Genomic DNA, 15,219 nt, shown 5'->3' with positions numbered 1-15,219 from the left:
GCAGTACTCAGAGCAGACCAGGAAAGGACCATAACACAGTCAGACCATGGATTCCCTGCCACCAAGTTCCACCCTCACGCAACACCTCTAACCGATACGCCCCCGTCTTCTCATTCACGAGCCACAATCTGCCCACACTCACCCGTGGTGCACTGCGCCAGCGGTCTGCCCTGCTTCAACCCTGCCTTGGTGCATGGTCACTCCTCCTCACCAAGCCCGTGTATCCCTGGTCACTTTGCAGCCGCCTGTACTCCCAGAGAATGGGCGCCCCCACCTCAACACTATGCTAATATCAGAGAATTCCCTATTCCAACCCCTTTAACTCACACAGCCACTCCTGGTGTATCATTCCTTATCCATTCTCACCTGCTGCAACATCCTCTCTCAATCCAAGCAATCAAGACCAAGCAGAGGGCAGTTTGACCCAGTCCATCACTCCCCCTCCAGGAACTTACCTCCTTGCTGCGTTTTGACCTGTATTATGTCCGAGGGGGGCCCATCGCCCACCGAGGTGAAGGCCAGCACGCGCATGCTATAGGTGGTACCGGTGATCAGGCTGCCCACTGTGGTCAGATGGCTGCTGTCCACGTTGTGCTTCTGCCAAGTGTTGAAGGGTTGGTCCGCATCAGTTGTGAAGTACACTCGGTATCCCCGGATCTGTCCATTGGGTTCCTCAGGAGGCTCCCATTGCACCAGCATGGTGCTTGCACTCAGCATGCGCGCTTGCACCTTCAGCGGAGGGCTTGATGGCGCTTGCTCTCCGGTCTGTGCCTCCACCAAGTCGCTGGGCGGCCCACGGCCTATGTTGTTGACTGCAATGATGCGAAACTCATACTCAGAAAATGGGCTGAGGCCGCCAATGCTGTAGCGGGTGGTGGCCACACCATCCACCTCTTGGAAGGCCCCATCTGATGAGCGCGGCTTGTACTGGATGACATAGTACGACACAGGGTCTGGGTTCCCAGAGTCCCACGTTAGCGTGACACTAGTGGCTGTCGTTTCCGTAACCGTGGCGTCTGTGGGAGGCTTTGGCAGAGCTGTGACAAAAAGTACAAACAAATGTTAGCAGATAGAATATCATGTGTCCTCTTCCCCAAAAAAAAACCACGGACCTCTCTGTGTTTGCTCCCTGCACACAAATTTAGTAACTCCTGGGACAGTAATCCAAATGCACAGTGTAGGCCATTACACAGCACCGGAGGACTTTGGGAGGTAGGGATGTCACACCAGGAACCAGAACAGTGAAGGATTCTGGGTGGTGTAATAGACTGCATTAAACAGAAATGAGTTGAATGATGTCGAGTGATGGGAGTGTCGTCACAGTGCAGGTGCAGAAGAGGATTCTGGAAGATGTGAACATTCCCATCATAGTACATGGAGTAGAGGATCACTGGACATTTCAATGTGCCCATTAGGTTGAGGATTATGCGAGGAGCAGCACTACCCCATTTACAGGGGGGCAGTAAATTATTCTTGGAGGGAATAATGTCACCATTATAGAGGAGGCTGAGGGTTATTTCAGGAGGGAAAGTGTCGCAATTACACCGGGGATGGCAGGAGAATTCGGGGAAGGGGTGCGTGGCCACCTCTATCGTACAGCAGAAGAGTCTAGAAGGGTCGGCTAAGTTTATGCGTGAAGTTGCAAAACATTGTGGGAGGTAAAACAGTCTATCGCAGAGTGTTCTGGGGGAAGTAGCTTGCTCCAATGGGTTACAGTGCAGAATTCTGTGAAGTGCAATTGTTCCTAACATACATGGCAAGCAGCTGAACCTAGGGATGTTGCGCTAGGTCCCCAATCATAGGTGGAGCAGAGAATTTTGGGAGAGATACCACCTTTCACAGTGATCTGGGCGGATGCTTCAATCATGCCCAGTGACGAGATGGCGACACAGGTGTAGTTGGCCGACTCGCGGATGTTGTTGAGCTCCAGCACGTTGCGGCCGACCGGCATCTCGTCCTCCTTCGTCAGCTCCAGCAGGCCCGCCATCCACTTCACGTAGGGCATGGGGGCACCCACAGCCACACATGTCAGGTTTACACTGCCTCCGGGCATCACCTCCTGGCTGCTGGGCGGAATAGAGAAGCGGGGGGCCACCCGCCGCACTGTGAAGAGAGAGAGGGAGCAAGAGGTTAGCATGTGGGAGGTGGCATTGGTGCACCCCAGCATTGGACTGGTGTTTCTTTTGCAAATGAGTAGCCTCGTCCATTGGTGAAGACCTGGAGATTTGTTAAGTTTCTTAAAGACTCATGAGGCTAAGGCAAAGTCAGTCAAAAGCAACAGTCTCTGGCCGAGTCCTACCTTCGCTTTAGTTTTTTTTCCTTTATCCCTACAGTCCCAGGTGGCGCCCTGTTGGGCAGCCATCTTGAGAGAAACCGTTACAGATTTCTTCCTTCTTCCACCTCATGGCAACAAAAGCTGTTACCTCGTTGATTACCACCAGCCTATTATGGCGCGGAGCTCACTTCAAACTCCACTGCGATAACGGGAAACGCTGCTGTCTTTACCTGTGTTTTCCAAAGGAGCGCGTCAAGAGCCACGATCAGCAAAACATTTTTGTAACCATGCCGTGGGAACATGGCTCCCAAAATGTTTGGCTGGTGTGGGGGACTCCCATGATAAGCAACAGCCATTTCCAAACTATTTGCTTTGCTTCTGCCACTGAAGTGGACCCTGCCACCATAGCAGGGTCAGGCAAGTGCACTCCCTTGTACTTTACCCACAACTCTCTTCGGCACAGTAAATTAGCTGCATGAGTTGGTCAATACCCAGCATGCTCTAAGCTGACACTGCAGAAGCTGGGCACTTTATGCCTTGGGTAAACACTGCAACTGAATGCATACACATTGTCCAGCATGCACTGGGCTTACACAGCACCAGCTGTCAGAATCTGCAAAATCCAGCATGCTTTAAACTCCGACTACGTCAGTAAGGTGCATTATGCAACATGCAAAATGCCTCAAGTTTGCATTGCATTAGACGGACACAGGTACATGACCCAGTGCATCGGTTGTGTGATCATGCAATGGCCAGCATGCTCTGGGATCACACTGTATCAGCTGTCTCAGAAGGCACATAATGCGTTGAGTTCACACTGGGTTAAGCGATTAAATACCCAGTATGCTTAGGGCTCATTCCATCAGCTGGATGGGTTACAGGACCCAGCATGCTCTGAGCTCACTTATATGACTAGATGTTTTGGGATAACTTCAGCACTTGGTCTTTACAAAAGTGCGCCTAGTGGGTTGAAGGGATGACGTGTTGCTTATGATCTTCTGAGCTGCTCAGGGGGCAGTAACTGGCCTGGGACCCTTCTGTGAAGACCACAAATAGAAGACCTGCCAAAATCAGTGTGCGCAGCGACCCAGCGGATAAGTCTAAAATTGAAGAACATATGTCTAACGGGTGCCAGACCTTGGCCATGCCAACCACACATCTGTGGACAGAATCTCCACCAGGGATGGCCATGTGGCATCTCTCCAGGTGGAGCGAGGAGGGCTTGCCGCAGCCTGATGGGTCTAGGGAGCCCCCGGCATGTCTGACAAGTTATTCCAACCTGAAGCCCTCATTTTCTGCCAACTTCTTCCCAGGCCAGGCTCGGTATCACTCCGCCATCTCTGTGTCAGACATATCCCGAGGCCGGCTCCGCTCAGGCACAGAGGGCTCAGGTTCCCACAGCCAGGATGAAGCTGGGACTGGTTACAGATGGAGTTACTCTCATTCTCAGGAAGTGGTAACAATGCATCTCTAAAAGAGACAGCTATAGAATATCACCAAAACAATCCCATCACCTGAGGCCTACAGACCATGGGCAAGAAAAAGAGAACGGAGCGTGTGAATGAAATACCTGAGCTTACACTTCTAACTCAGTAAGAAAACCTAAGGGCAGCATTTCATCATGTGCTGCTAACCTGAGCCATTGCAGAAGGGGATCACCCTTATGAGAACCTGGGAAGGCGGGCGTCTGGGTGCAATCAATGAAAAGACGTCAGTGATCATATGTGATGCTATCATTAGATTTCTTTGATTAGTCCACCACTTGAATACTTTTATTAATCAAACTGAGACAAAGATCCCTTTTTGTCCCTATTTTGTAAACTTTTGTAAATTAGTGCATCCCAAAAAAGGCATCCGGGCCCCATCCCCTTTGTACGAACAATGCAGTTCTCACACAGGTTTGGGCCTCACTGGGCCTGTGGAGAGGAGGCTCGTAAAAGTGACAGCCACATTACACTTTCTCAGTATGGTGTAGAGAAGTGTTCACACAGGCTTCAGTCTTACTGGGCTGTGTAGAGGAGTGTATGCACAGGCTGCAGCCTCATTGGACCTGTGCAGGGCTAAGTAGACAAGGCTAACATCTCACTGGGCCTCTGCAGTGCAAGGTAGACAAGGCTCATGTCTCATTGGGCCTCTACAATGCTAGGCAGACCAGGCTAACATCTCATTGGGCCTCTACGGTGCTAGGCAGACCAGGCTAACATCTCATTGGGCCTGTACGGTGCTAGGTAGACCAGGCTAAGGTCTCATTGGGCCTCTGTGGTGCTAGGTAGACCAGGCTAACGTCTCATTGGGCCTCTACAATGCTAGGCAGACCAGGCTAACATCTCATTGGGCCTCTGCGATGCTAGGTAGACAAGGCTAACGTCTCATTGGGCCTCTACGGTGCTAGGTAGATCAGGCTAACATCTCATTGGGCCTCTGCGGTGCTAGGTAGACAAGGCTAACGTCTCATTGGGCCTCTACGGTGCTAGGTAGATCAGGCTAACATCTCATTGGGCCTCTACAATGCTAGGTAGACCAGGCTAACGTCTCATTGGGCCTCTACAATGCTAGGCAGACCAGGCTAACATCTCATTGGGCCTCTGCGATGCTAGGTAGACAAGGCTAACATCTCATTGGGCCTCTGCGGTGCTAGGTAGACAAGGCTAACATCTCATTGGACCTCTGTGGTGCTAGGTAGAGAAGGCTAACGTCTCATTGGGCCTCCTTAGTGCAGGTTAGAGCAGCACTTACACAAGCTGCAGTCTCAATGGACCTCCTTATCATGGGCTGAACCTGGGTTCTCACAGGGTTTACCACTTTTGGGCCTGTGTAGGACAGCGTTCGCACTGGTTTCAACCTTGTTGGAGCTGTAAAGAGCAGCTTTTCCACAGGATGCAGCCTCACTGGAACTCCTGAATACAGGGTAGAGCAGTGTTTGCACTGACTTCAGCCTTACTGAGCCTATGTAGAGCAACGCTCACAAAGGCTGCACCCACACTGGACCCCCTTCACTGCTGGGTAGAGCAGCGGTAGTACAGGCCTCATCCTTAATGGGCCTCATCAGTGCCGCGTACAACGCCACTAGCAAAGGCTTCGAACTCCTTGCGGCTCTGCAGCGTGGTGCAGCACGAATCGCTGGGCAAGGTAAGCAAGGAGCTCGCCTTTGCAGTCTCTTGTTTTAGTGATGAAATTGCACCGCAGCTCTGGGTAGGACAGGGGGAGGGGCTTGGGGGGTATAAACTGATGTTTATGATATGTCCCCCTATAAAATGGCCCAGACCAGCTACACAATGATGGAAAGTGCTGTCAAAGGTATTTCTTGCAGTTTACTAGTATTAGCTCAATCTGTTAAAAGATAGGGTTGTTTCACAGCCTTTAAAAAAAAATACTTTGCATATAGCTCATGGTATATATACACTTACTCTAGAACCCTTCCAGAATGCTGAGGGACAGCATCCAGTTCCATACTTTCCTTTCAGCAAGGAGGGATGCAACAGAAAGAGCTAGGCTAGACCATCAAAGGGGGGGCGTGGATGGAGGTGGCCAATCCCTTGAGCTGTCTCCTTGGCGAGTCAACCTTGCAGCTTTGAAAGAGAGGCAGCGTGGCCTTTTCCTCCGGATACAAACCACTAGCAGAGCAACGGCAGCAGTTACTGGAAGACCAGCCACAGTGATCTCGCTGCGGACATGGGCTTCCCTCTTGCAAATCCCACATGCAAGGCACACCTAGCAGGTAGGAATGAATGAAGCCACCAAACATTTCAACTTCTGTCATGAGATACTTAGATGGAATTTCAGAACACAGACCCAGAAAAGCCAGAGTTTGCTTGGGGCCTCTAAAGGCATGTGGGCCAGATCTGTGACCCTGAAATACTGAGCTCAAGTTGGGGCGAGTAAGAGTAGGTGACCCTCATTCTCCGCTGCCGCCATCTTATTACTCGTATTACAATAAGGGAATACACAAACAAGACTGACTTTGATCCATGGTGTGAACTGTACGTCAGGGTTCAGACTGGGCACACCTTAAACATAATGAAAGGAGACGTCCAGTTCTCCCAGGTGACAAACCGATCCATTTCCGGATAAGCCCTGGTGTGACTGTTTCACAGAACTGCTACAAACCCCATTGTCAAAAAGGAACCGTAATAAAATGCTCTTGACTTTCGAACAATTTCAACATCAAACAAAGTCCCTGGGCTAATCCATTGGTGAGGATGCTACTTGCAGACACCTGGAACACAGACTATGTCATGAATTGTGATGGAGACTGTCAGACCTACAGTCCCTTCGACACATTGCTCTACTCAGACAAGGAATTAATGGGAAAGGTATCAACTCCCTACCAGCCCCGGAGGAAGCACCACCGCTGCCTTTGCAGAGAGCCGGGGTTGTCCTTCTATTGTTAGATGTTGGATGTCTGCAGAGGACATGTGTATAGAAGGGCCTGGAGATGAAGAGCAGATCCAACTCACAACAGCCACAGCCCCCTTCAGGCGTCTTGCTTCGGGCGCCTTCTTTTCCATCGCTACCAAAAAGATTGTGCTGCTGGGATTCTCCCAGAAGTCCTTGCAGTAAGTTCACCAGCTGCTGTCTAGGGGTACCACAACCTCTACAGAGGAGGTACGAGACACTCTTAGAAGGTGCTTTTCATGGCTCGTGTGTTTTTATGGATGAAAAGGTCCAGATTCTACTCCAAAGGCCGGTGCTACTTTCACACAGGGATCTGGTCTGCGTTCGTTACATGACCAAGACCAAAACTCATCAAGGATAGTTTTTACAACTGTCGGAATGATGTCAGAGCAATCCTAACAAAGGCCTCACCCGTGACTTCACACGCATCTTAACCCAGTGACCAATCAGAAAACTTTCCTCTTTGACCACCCACGGTGCATGAGTGGAGACAGATCTCATTCGTTCCAATCTTGTACCTCACTGGGTATCAGTGAGTGCCACCCGGGCCTAGTACCAGCTGTCTGCAAACTAGCCAGTATCGTAGTTGTTCCCGAGTACCAGGACCCAATTTTATTTGTTTGTTTTATTTGTTTTAGTTGGTAAACCCCGCAGTTGTGCTAAGAAAGGCACACCAAGTGCCTTTTCAATCTCTTCAGGCCAGCTGTGAAACTCTACCCTATACATATAGGGTACCCACTGCTATTTAAAAAAAAAAAAATTGCGTGGCCTTACCCCCGGCACTAGGTGACTGTTGTTGCGATTGCCTCTTAGAATAATGAATACTAAGAGGGCTTTGAAGATCAGAGTGACCCTCACAGATGTCCAGGATGTTCAGCGTCCTTCTAGGCTCAGTGAAATGGTTCACCTTGGGTCCCTGTTTAACACGTCTCAGCATTTCTTGGGATCTGGACCAGAGGCGTCAGCTGCTATTAGGCATCCCCGGCTAAGGATCAGCCACCCCAAAGAAGAGGCCATAGCTCTAAGTTGTATCCTCCGGATTCTTCAGTAGGACACACAAGCACCGAGACCAACTATTCCTCTCACCTGCACATCTAGAACGTGCACAGGTTTGGTTTAAGGAGAGAAACGAGGGCCCTGTCGATGAAACTAGACGTCCTGCTCTTCTACTGGTGGTCACTGAGGAGAGGGCCTCCTGGAAAGCTCTTCCAGAAGTTTGAAACTATAGCTGGATCCACAGACAGGTGAACACAGCCAACCAACGTGCAGGACTGATAACACCTAAAACATATGGTCTCCAGTTGTTTTCTTTTAATTGTCATTCTTGGAAAATGCCGCACATATGGAGACATTAAAAAACAGAAAGAATCTAAACAAAACAGTATTGAAAAAGGAATCAAAAAGAATTTGGTGCTGTGCATGAAGCCTGCAGGCCTGAATAAAATAGGAATTTGTGGGGAAAGAAAATCTTAGAATCGTTGCAGTTGACAGAGTGGCCGGTTCCACTTCATTGGCAGCAGCACAAACTATAGTTTGGAAATGGCTGTCGCTCTCAGCATTCGGGGGAAAGTGGGTTCCCACGGGCACGGTGGCATGGCACATGCTGGGGTTGGGTTTCAGATGGCGGCCACCTGTCCGTCAACGGTTAGGATCCTTCTGAAGGAAAAGTGTAGTGAAGGACAGGTGATGTGGGGTGGCATGTGTCGGTGACACAGCCTTAATCGTGACTAACAAGGAAACTCCACATTACTGGTTCCATGTCAACACACATGAAAAACTAGACGCTGTGGTCTTTGCGAACTCCAAAACACATCCTAGATGACCAGACCAAACCTCTACACAGCCTGAGAACACTAAACTGACCCTTACCCCATGAAAATGATGGGTGCAAAATGATGGCGAGCTTACCCACCTCTGTTACCCTCATGTATGTGCGCAAGGCCCAAGGTAAGTGGCTGCACACGCTTCATGAGGGCAACCTCTGGATAACATGCAGGGAATGTTAGAAGAGGACATTCAAATCTTGCCTCAATGGCAGGAAAGGCTCCACACCTGAAATTAAATTACCACAGCAATTTATGTGAGCTCCGGCAGAGTGGTCCCACATCGACAAGCTCTACCGTCCCACATTCACTCGCCAAGCGCCTCCTGCAACTGAATGTCACGTTGAACAACGCTTGACATGATGGTACATTGTGCAATGTTCAATGAGGACAAAAGGTGAGTGCAGGAGGGGTCAGTGGGTAAATGGGCCATACGGGTGGATCGCTGCGCATGCAGAGTCAGGGAATCAGGGGCACTTACGTGGAAACGGGGGCATCATGCAGGATGAGACGCTAGCAAGGAGAATCAGGATGCAGTGAGGCAGCTCTCGAAAAGCAACACAAGTCGATTTTTTTTTCCCAAGAGGGTGCAGATCCCTGTGCACTTACGCATATGGACAATAGAGTCTGGTGCAATGGCTCTATGGTCTTCCCCTCTTCAAGAACCAAGGTGCCACCAGGGTCACTATTGTAGCACCTTGAGACTCAGAGGAGGAAACACAACACAAAAAGCCATATCACGTGATTGGTTACTGGTGAGGAGCAAACACAGGGCGTTAACACGGACAAGGCCACACAAGGCCCTGCATATGGGCTTTTGCATGTGAGCTGTTACTCTTCTGAGAGCTCCTGAGGTTCAACTATGTTAGTTTGCAAGCAGCGTGCAGGTGGAGGGGTATGCGCGGCCCTTGAGCGTGTGTGAATGCCACAGAGGTAGAGGGTGTGCCACTTGGTACGGAAAGGTATAAGTGGGAAATTACAACTCGCTTCCATGTTCACGGAAGATCCAGGCCACGGTGAGCCAATTCTGCAATAAAAACAACAGAGGCAGATTCTCAGGATGATCAGTGGAGAGTTAACTGAATATCAAAAATGGCTTTCAGGCAAGGGGAAGATGCTGGTGGTCAACCTCAGACCCTCTGTGAGGGGGAGGAGTCGAAAGAGACCAACTTCAGCAGGGTATATAGTCACTGAAGACATGGAGGACTTGACAGACACCTAGGAAATGGGTACAGAGCGTCTCCAGTATCTGCCCAATGAGTCAAATCCTAAATTTTCAGGCACATGCACAGATGTACACGGAGAAGAGGAATAAAACACAGAAGAGGAGACTCAGGGTGATTTGCATTGAGGCCTCAGAGAAAGAGGGTTCTACATAATGTGTACATTAATTGAAACCTTGCAGAGGAGCTTCACCGGATTCCGTGGAACTCACCGCTGCTCCAGGGCGCAAGCTGAGTAGTAGTGGTGGGCAGGCAGTGCTTAATTTGTGCTTGTTGTTTCCGGTGCTGAGCACCGGCACTTCTTTGTGAGGGCCGGGGCTTATTCTTCTGCCTCAAGCACTTACTGCAAGCAAAAGACAGATATGCGAAAGACGGAAGAAGGAAAAACTAAAAAGCGTCATAAAGGGAGAAAGAAGAAAGGTGCAGGATGAGCTGAAGGGGCAGGGGTGGCCGTAAATGGATTGAAGAGGCCCGAGCTGGCTTCAGTATTACGCTGCCTCAGTATTCAGTGCTGGCAGATTTAATTACAGCAGCCTCGTGTTTAAGAGAAGGGCTTTGAGCACCGGCACCTCGTAATTTACAAATTAAGCACTGTGGGCAGGTGAGAGCGCTCCGTCCAGGACGCAGCAAAGGGGAGCTAGATTTGAACGCAAAAAGCACCCCTGAAAATGGGCATCAAAAAAGGGCTGGAGGGCAAGGAGTTTAGGGCAAGCTATCACTTCTGAAAGGCAAGCCAACGCCTGCCTCCTCGCTGCCCTTATTGACACTTTCAGGAGATTCAGTCTACAGGTGGGTCCACCCCTCAAGAGAGAGAGAGGTGGGCACAGACCTTCATCACTGCTGTAGACGGGCGGCTGGAGATTCAATGAATTAGCCTAAATGGCGGCGACACCGCGCAGGGCACATATCTGCCCACGTCTGCCCACCTGACTCCTCGCCTGTCAGGTGGCATTTGAAGAAACGACTTCATTGCCATGGTGTGGTCACAGGCTCAAGATGCTCGCGACGCAGGCACAGAGGCAGTAACTAACGATCTAAATGGAGTTATGGTCCCTCTGGGGTCGAAGAGGGATTCTTGAAAAAATAAACCTCCAGATGGATTCTTAGAAAGAGGGCAGAAGCCAAGATGGAGACCACGGAAATAGACAAATTTACCGCCCTCCCCATCAGGAAACCGCATGGCACTATTTATGCTGCCTGCGCCGCCGCCGCCCATTTCTGAAGCCAAGCTGTGCTGTTTGTGCAATGATGCCTCGGCTGTAACTTTCAAGTCTAATTACTTGAGCCGACAAGCGGCGTTAATGGCGGATATAGCTGAAGAGCAGAGCTGTGGAGCACCAACCACCAAGAGAACACGACCGGAGGATGGAAGATCTCGAATCCGTCTGCCGCGCCAAACTTCTAGATCATTAAGTGCAGGAGGGGAAGGAGACGGAGAGCCTGTGGTCCCCACAATCCTTGTAATGCTATTGTAACCATAGAGACCATCCAGTGAGTCAGTAAGGATGGGTGTAATGAACAAAGCTGTTCTCAAAAACTAACCTAGGTAGAGAATGGACCACTCTAAAGAAATAAAGGGACCCCCACTTCTTGGCTACAGCACTGCAAACAGAAGATGACACTTCAGTCACATGCGTGCACTGTGAGGCGTGGCACACCGGGTTGGTCTCTCATTGCGGTGCACGAGAACCAACAATGGACTACCAAAAGGAGAGAGAGGCACGAGGCAAGTAAGGAGACACTTTGCATGAGGAAGTGGTGAAAAGACATCGAAGACTTCCAATCAGAGGGTTGTTGGGCGGAGAATGCAAACATAAAACGTAAACTTCGCAGTTGTATAGCGCACTACTCACCCGTGAGGGTCTCAAGGCGCTGTACGCATACCGCTGTGGAACCCCTCCTGGCTTTTCCCTGTGAGGCGCCCACTCCTGGCCAACCCCCAGGGTGAAGCCAGGCATCCAAGCGCTGTCAGGGCCGGTGTGGAGATTAAGCAAGCTACTGCCCGGAGTTACAAAGTGAATGCAGACATTCCACTTGCCAAGAGATGCATGGGACAGAGAATGGATAATCCATTCTTTGTGCCGGGTGGCTGTTCATCTGAGGGGTAGACTTGGAGCATCGCGGATGGGTCTGCTCGCAGAGATGAGGGTGGCTAAAGGGCTCTGAGACACTACCGTCTCTTTAGAGCTTCAAGAACCTAAGATAGGTCTGCTGCCATCAGAAGGTCTACGGCGGCAAGGTATCATTGGTCCCCTCGGCACAGTTGCCTTCAGCTGTAACAGACAGAACCGTGAGGTTGAGCTAGGCTCAGAGTAAAGCCAAGGAAGGAGCTCCATGCCAGCTTGCTCCTGCTGAAAACACTCCCCCCTCTGGATTCATGGTGTCTAGATGCAGCAAGCCTTTCTGATAGAGAAAGACAACTGTACATAAAGAAAAGTACAGGCACACCAAAGCAATAGAGCAAACGGCATTGCCTCTCCGCAGAGAGAAGCTACTTCATATGATCAGAGTCTCCAGCTACCTCTATTGATTTCCTGCGGGAGTGGGCGGTGCTGGCAAACATGATCCGTTCGCCTCGTGCAGATGGTGGCTTCACGAGAAGTGTCACGCAGCATGCAGGGTTAGCAAACAACACTCAGGATGCAATGTTCATGCAGAGTTAGCAAGTGTCCAATGCAACGTCCCCAACAGGTAGCGAGCATGCATGGATAATATCCCCAGCGTGCGTCATCGATATGGCGGCACGGCTCAGCAAGCGGGTTTCAGGCCGCGTCTTGTGGTGAGCCCAGGCCCATTGGACCACCGTCTACTCTCCCTACTAGGGGAACGCTCCACCGAGGGTGGCAGGAGTAGAGGGATAAGAAGTGAAAGGGACCAACCTTCTCGCTGATCTGAGAGATGAGATTTGGTTTGATGGTGGAGTGCGATGAAGATGAGGAGGGAATAAAAAAAGACAAGGAAAAACACAGAGAGAGTAAAAACAGACCAAGCTTCATCGGTCAACGCACGCCACGGAGTGACAGCAACAACAACTTGAGCAAAGCAAGAACGCAGTCATGAGCCTACAGCTTTGCAGACTTATTGCAAGGTACAGCCACCAACACAACACAGACATTAATGCAGAAATTCAGTTCACGACCTTCCACACAGGAAACCATAGCGCCACCATGTGCAAACTTGGAAGAGATAAGAAGCAGCCAGCAAAATACTGCACAAACAAGGCCACCAACACAGTCATCAATACACCACAGAGACAACCTCTGGACGCACTCTTCTAGACTTGCTGCTCCAACACGCTGATCATTCCTTAACATGCTTCTCAACTACGCCATGCTTCAACCTGGTACTCACACATGCCGTGGTTCTCGGATCGCTCCACGCTGATACCACATTGGTGGACATACTTGCAGCTCACAGTTTGACATACGCTACACTCACCAGATCACCAGGCATAACACAATTGCACCACACTATTAGGCACAGCCCACACTGGTAATACGCTCTCTCCCCAGCACATACACATGACACCACTGGACACTCTGCAACACTTGTCCCATTCCACACCTGTAGCAAACGCCCGGACTCGCTTCACATCTGTACCTTATTAATTTAGAAGCTCACATCTGTATGGCTCCATCGGACACACTCCAGCCACCTGCCACAATCTGAACTCCACACTCAGACAACAGAAATCATTAAACATATACAATAGCCTTGTCAGAATGTAGAGGAAATGTCTTGGTGGAAATGAAGACCTCAATGTTGGTTCTGTCATGGCCCACCCCATCCCACTTCTAAAGCTTCAGAAAACTACACCTGGGCACGAGAGAGAAAAACCACAGCACACCCTCCCCACCCCATCCCTGAGCCCTTGGAGAAAAAGCACCATCACCACAACATTGGTATCAATAAACCTAGGAAGGAATAACTGAAAAGGGGCAGAAAATAAAGGAAGAAGAGATGCTGGCATGTTGACCAGCCCGTTGCGACACTGTCCTGCAGAAGGAAACAGCACAGGTTAGTAGCAATGATATTGTATTGCAGGAAGGCTTTGAACTTTGCATTTATTTGGCAGGGCAGCCCCCTGGCACAGAGCCTCGGTTGGACCACTGGACACCTCCAGTGATGTGGCAGAAAGCATTATCATTTGAAACAAACACTGAAAAGAGGGAACACTGGCTCACTTGATTAAGCATCATCTGCTGATACCTGTGCACAACCGGTGGGTCACTATATTTGACCCCACCATGGGCCACAGCCTCAGTACAATCCAGGTTCATAATATCAACATGTTCACTTAGGTAATGTAGAGCCATGTAATAGTTGTGTGAAAAGACACAATGCAGTTTGTAGTACATACAAGGGGTAAGTAATCACATTTTCAAAAACATTTACTACGAACTTCAAAAGCCAACACATTTTGCATTAAATTAAATTAGCATGTTACTTCATCAGGGCCGAGTACACTTGTAATATCTAAATCAATGAAAGAACAATCTAAATTGGATATCACAGCATTAGTTGGATTTTATACAATTGAATACACGTTCTGTGGATAATCCATTATTAAGAGATTAAAGTTGATAATCAAATGTGACAAATACTAGTCTTTTGTAAAGACGATTTATAAAGAGTGTCAAGAAGTTGGCATGATAATCCTTTGATGGTTCAATTGGCAGCTAGTTTAACATCATAGAGGGCTTAGACCCCTGCACAAGGAGCCAGATGGCATCCGCCAGGAGAAGCGCAAACAACCATATCAGGTCCAAGGATCTGAAGAATCTGAGGAAAGGCATTTCAAAAGACTTGGGTCAGACAGTTGCCACAAGAATACTGTGGGCAAGCTGGCCAGGGGGAGAATGAATGAAGATGTTGCTGGCATTTGACGAGCTAGTGATCCTGCACCGTCCGACTCACCTGTGCCCTTGCGGTGTCCATATGATCCTCTTCTTTGTGCACAGAAAAAACAGCAGATATTCCATATTAACACCCCCTGTGTTTGCATGACTCTGATGGCCGAGTGGGGCAAGCACATTCAGGAACCATCTTTCTATTTGGTACAGTATTTAAAAATACTATTATTCAAAGTTATGGCTGAAATCCTAAGCCCAAAATCCAATTTCCGGTATGGGACTGTTGAAGCCACTGTTGTCGGTGGGTGTATTCAGTTCTGCGGGGACACCAGTACTGGCCACTCCTGAAGATGCCTTGCCCAATACATCTATCTCTAAGGAACAGAGAAGAACTAACTGGAACCTTCAGTGGTTTTTGAGCATCAGTGAACGGTGTCCTGAACATGATACCATAACCCCATCATCACCCCAAGCCCCCTTCCTCACCACTGAGTTTGGATGTCTGCATCCTGAACTATCTGACTTCTTTAGAGTGGAGTCCTAGATTTTTGGGAGGTGGGTTTTGGGGGTCTAGGATGTTTTAAACAATATTTGTTGTAAGGTGCTAGAAGCTCGCCAGCTGAGGCTTGAGTGCACTTTAAATTGCCCAC

General features: G+C 49.5%; 1 protein-coding gene across 8 annotated transcripts in view; it reads right to left on the bottom strand.

Moving 5' to 3' along the window:
• Positions 1–15,219, bottom strand: part of PTPRF (protein tyrosine phosphatase receptor type F) — a 597,274-nt gene that overhangs the window by 122,324 nt on the left and 459,731 nt on the right. For all 8 annotated transcript variants that reach the window (XM_069227811.1, XM_069227807.1, XM_069227815.1 and 5 more), the window contains 2 exons: positions 1,834–2,103; positions 456–1,037 (listed from right to left, as the gene is read on the bottom strand). In XM_069227811.1, coding sequence (XP_069083912.1) covers positions 456–1,037; positions 1,834–2,103 — 852 coding nt within the window. The remainder of the gene's footprint in view (positions 1–455; positions 1,038–1,833; positions 2,104–15,219) is intronic.

The sequence above is a fragment of the Pleurodeles waltl genome, chromosome 4_1 (assembly GCF_031143425.1).
Source record: "Pleurodeles waltl isolate 20211129_DDA chromosome 4_1, aPleWal1.hap1.20221129, whole genome shotgun sequence".
NCBI classification, from domain to species: Eukaryota; Metazoa; Chordata; class Amphibia; order Caudata; family Salamandridae; genus Pleurodeles; species Pleurodeles waltl.
The sequence above is the reverse complement of the archived record's forward strand: the minus strand, read 5'-3'. Positions and strand labels throughout refer to the sequence as shown.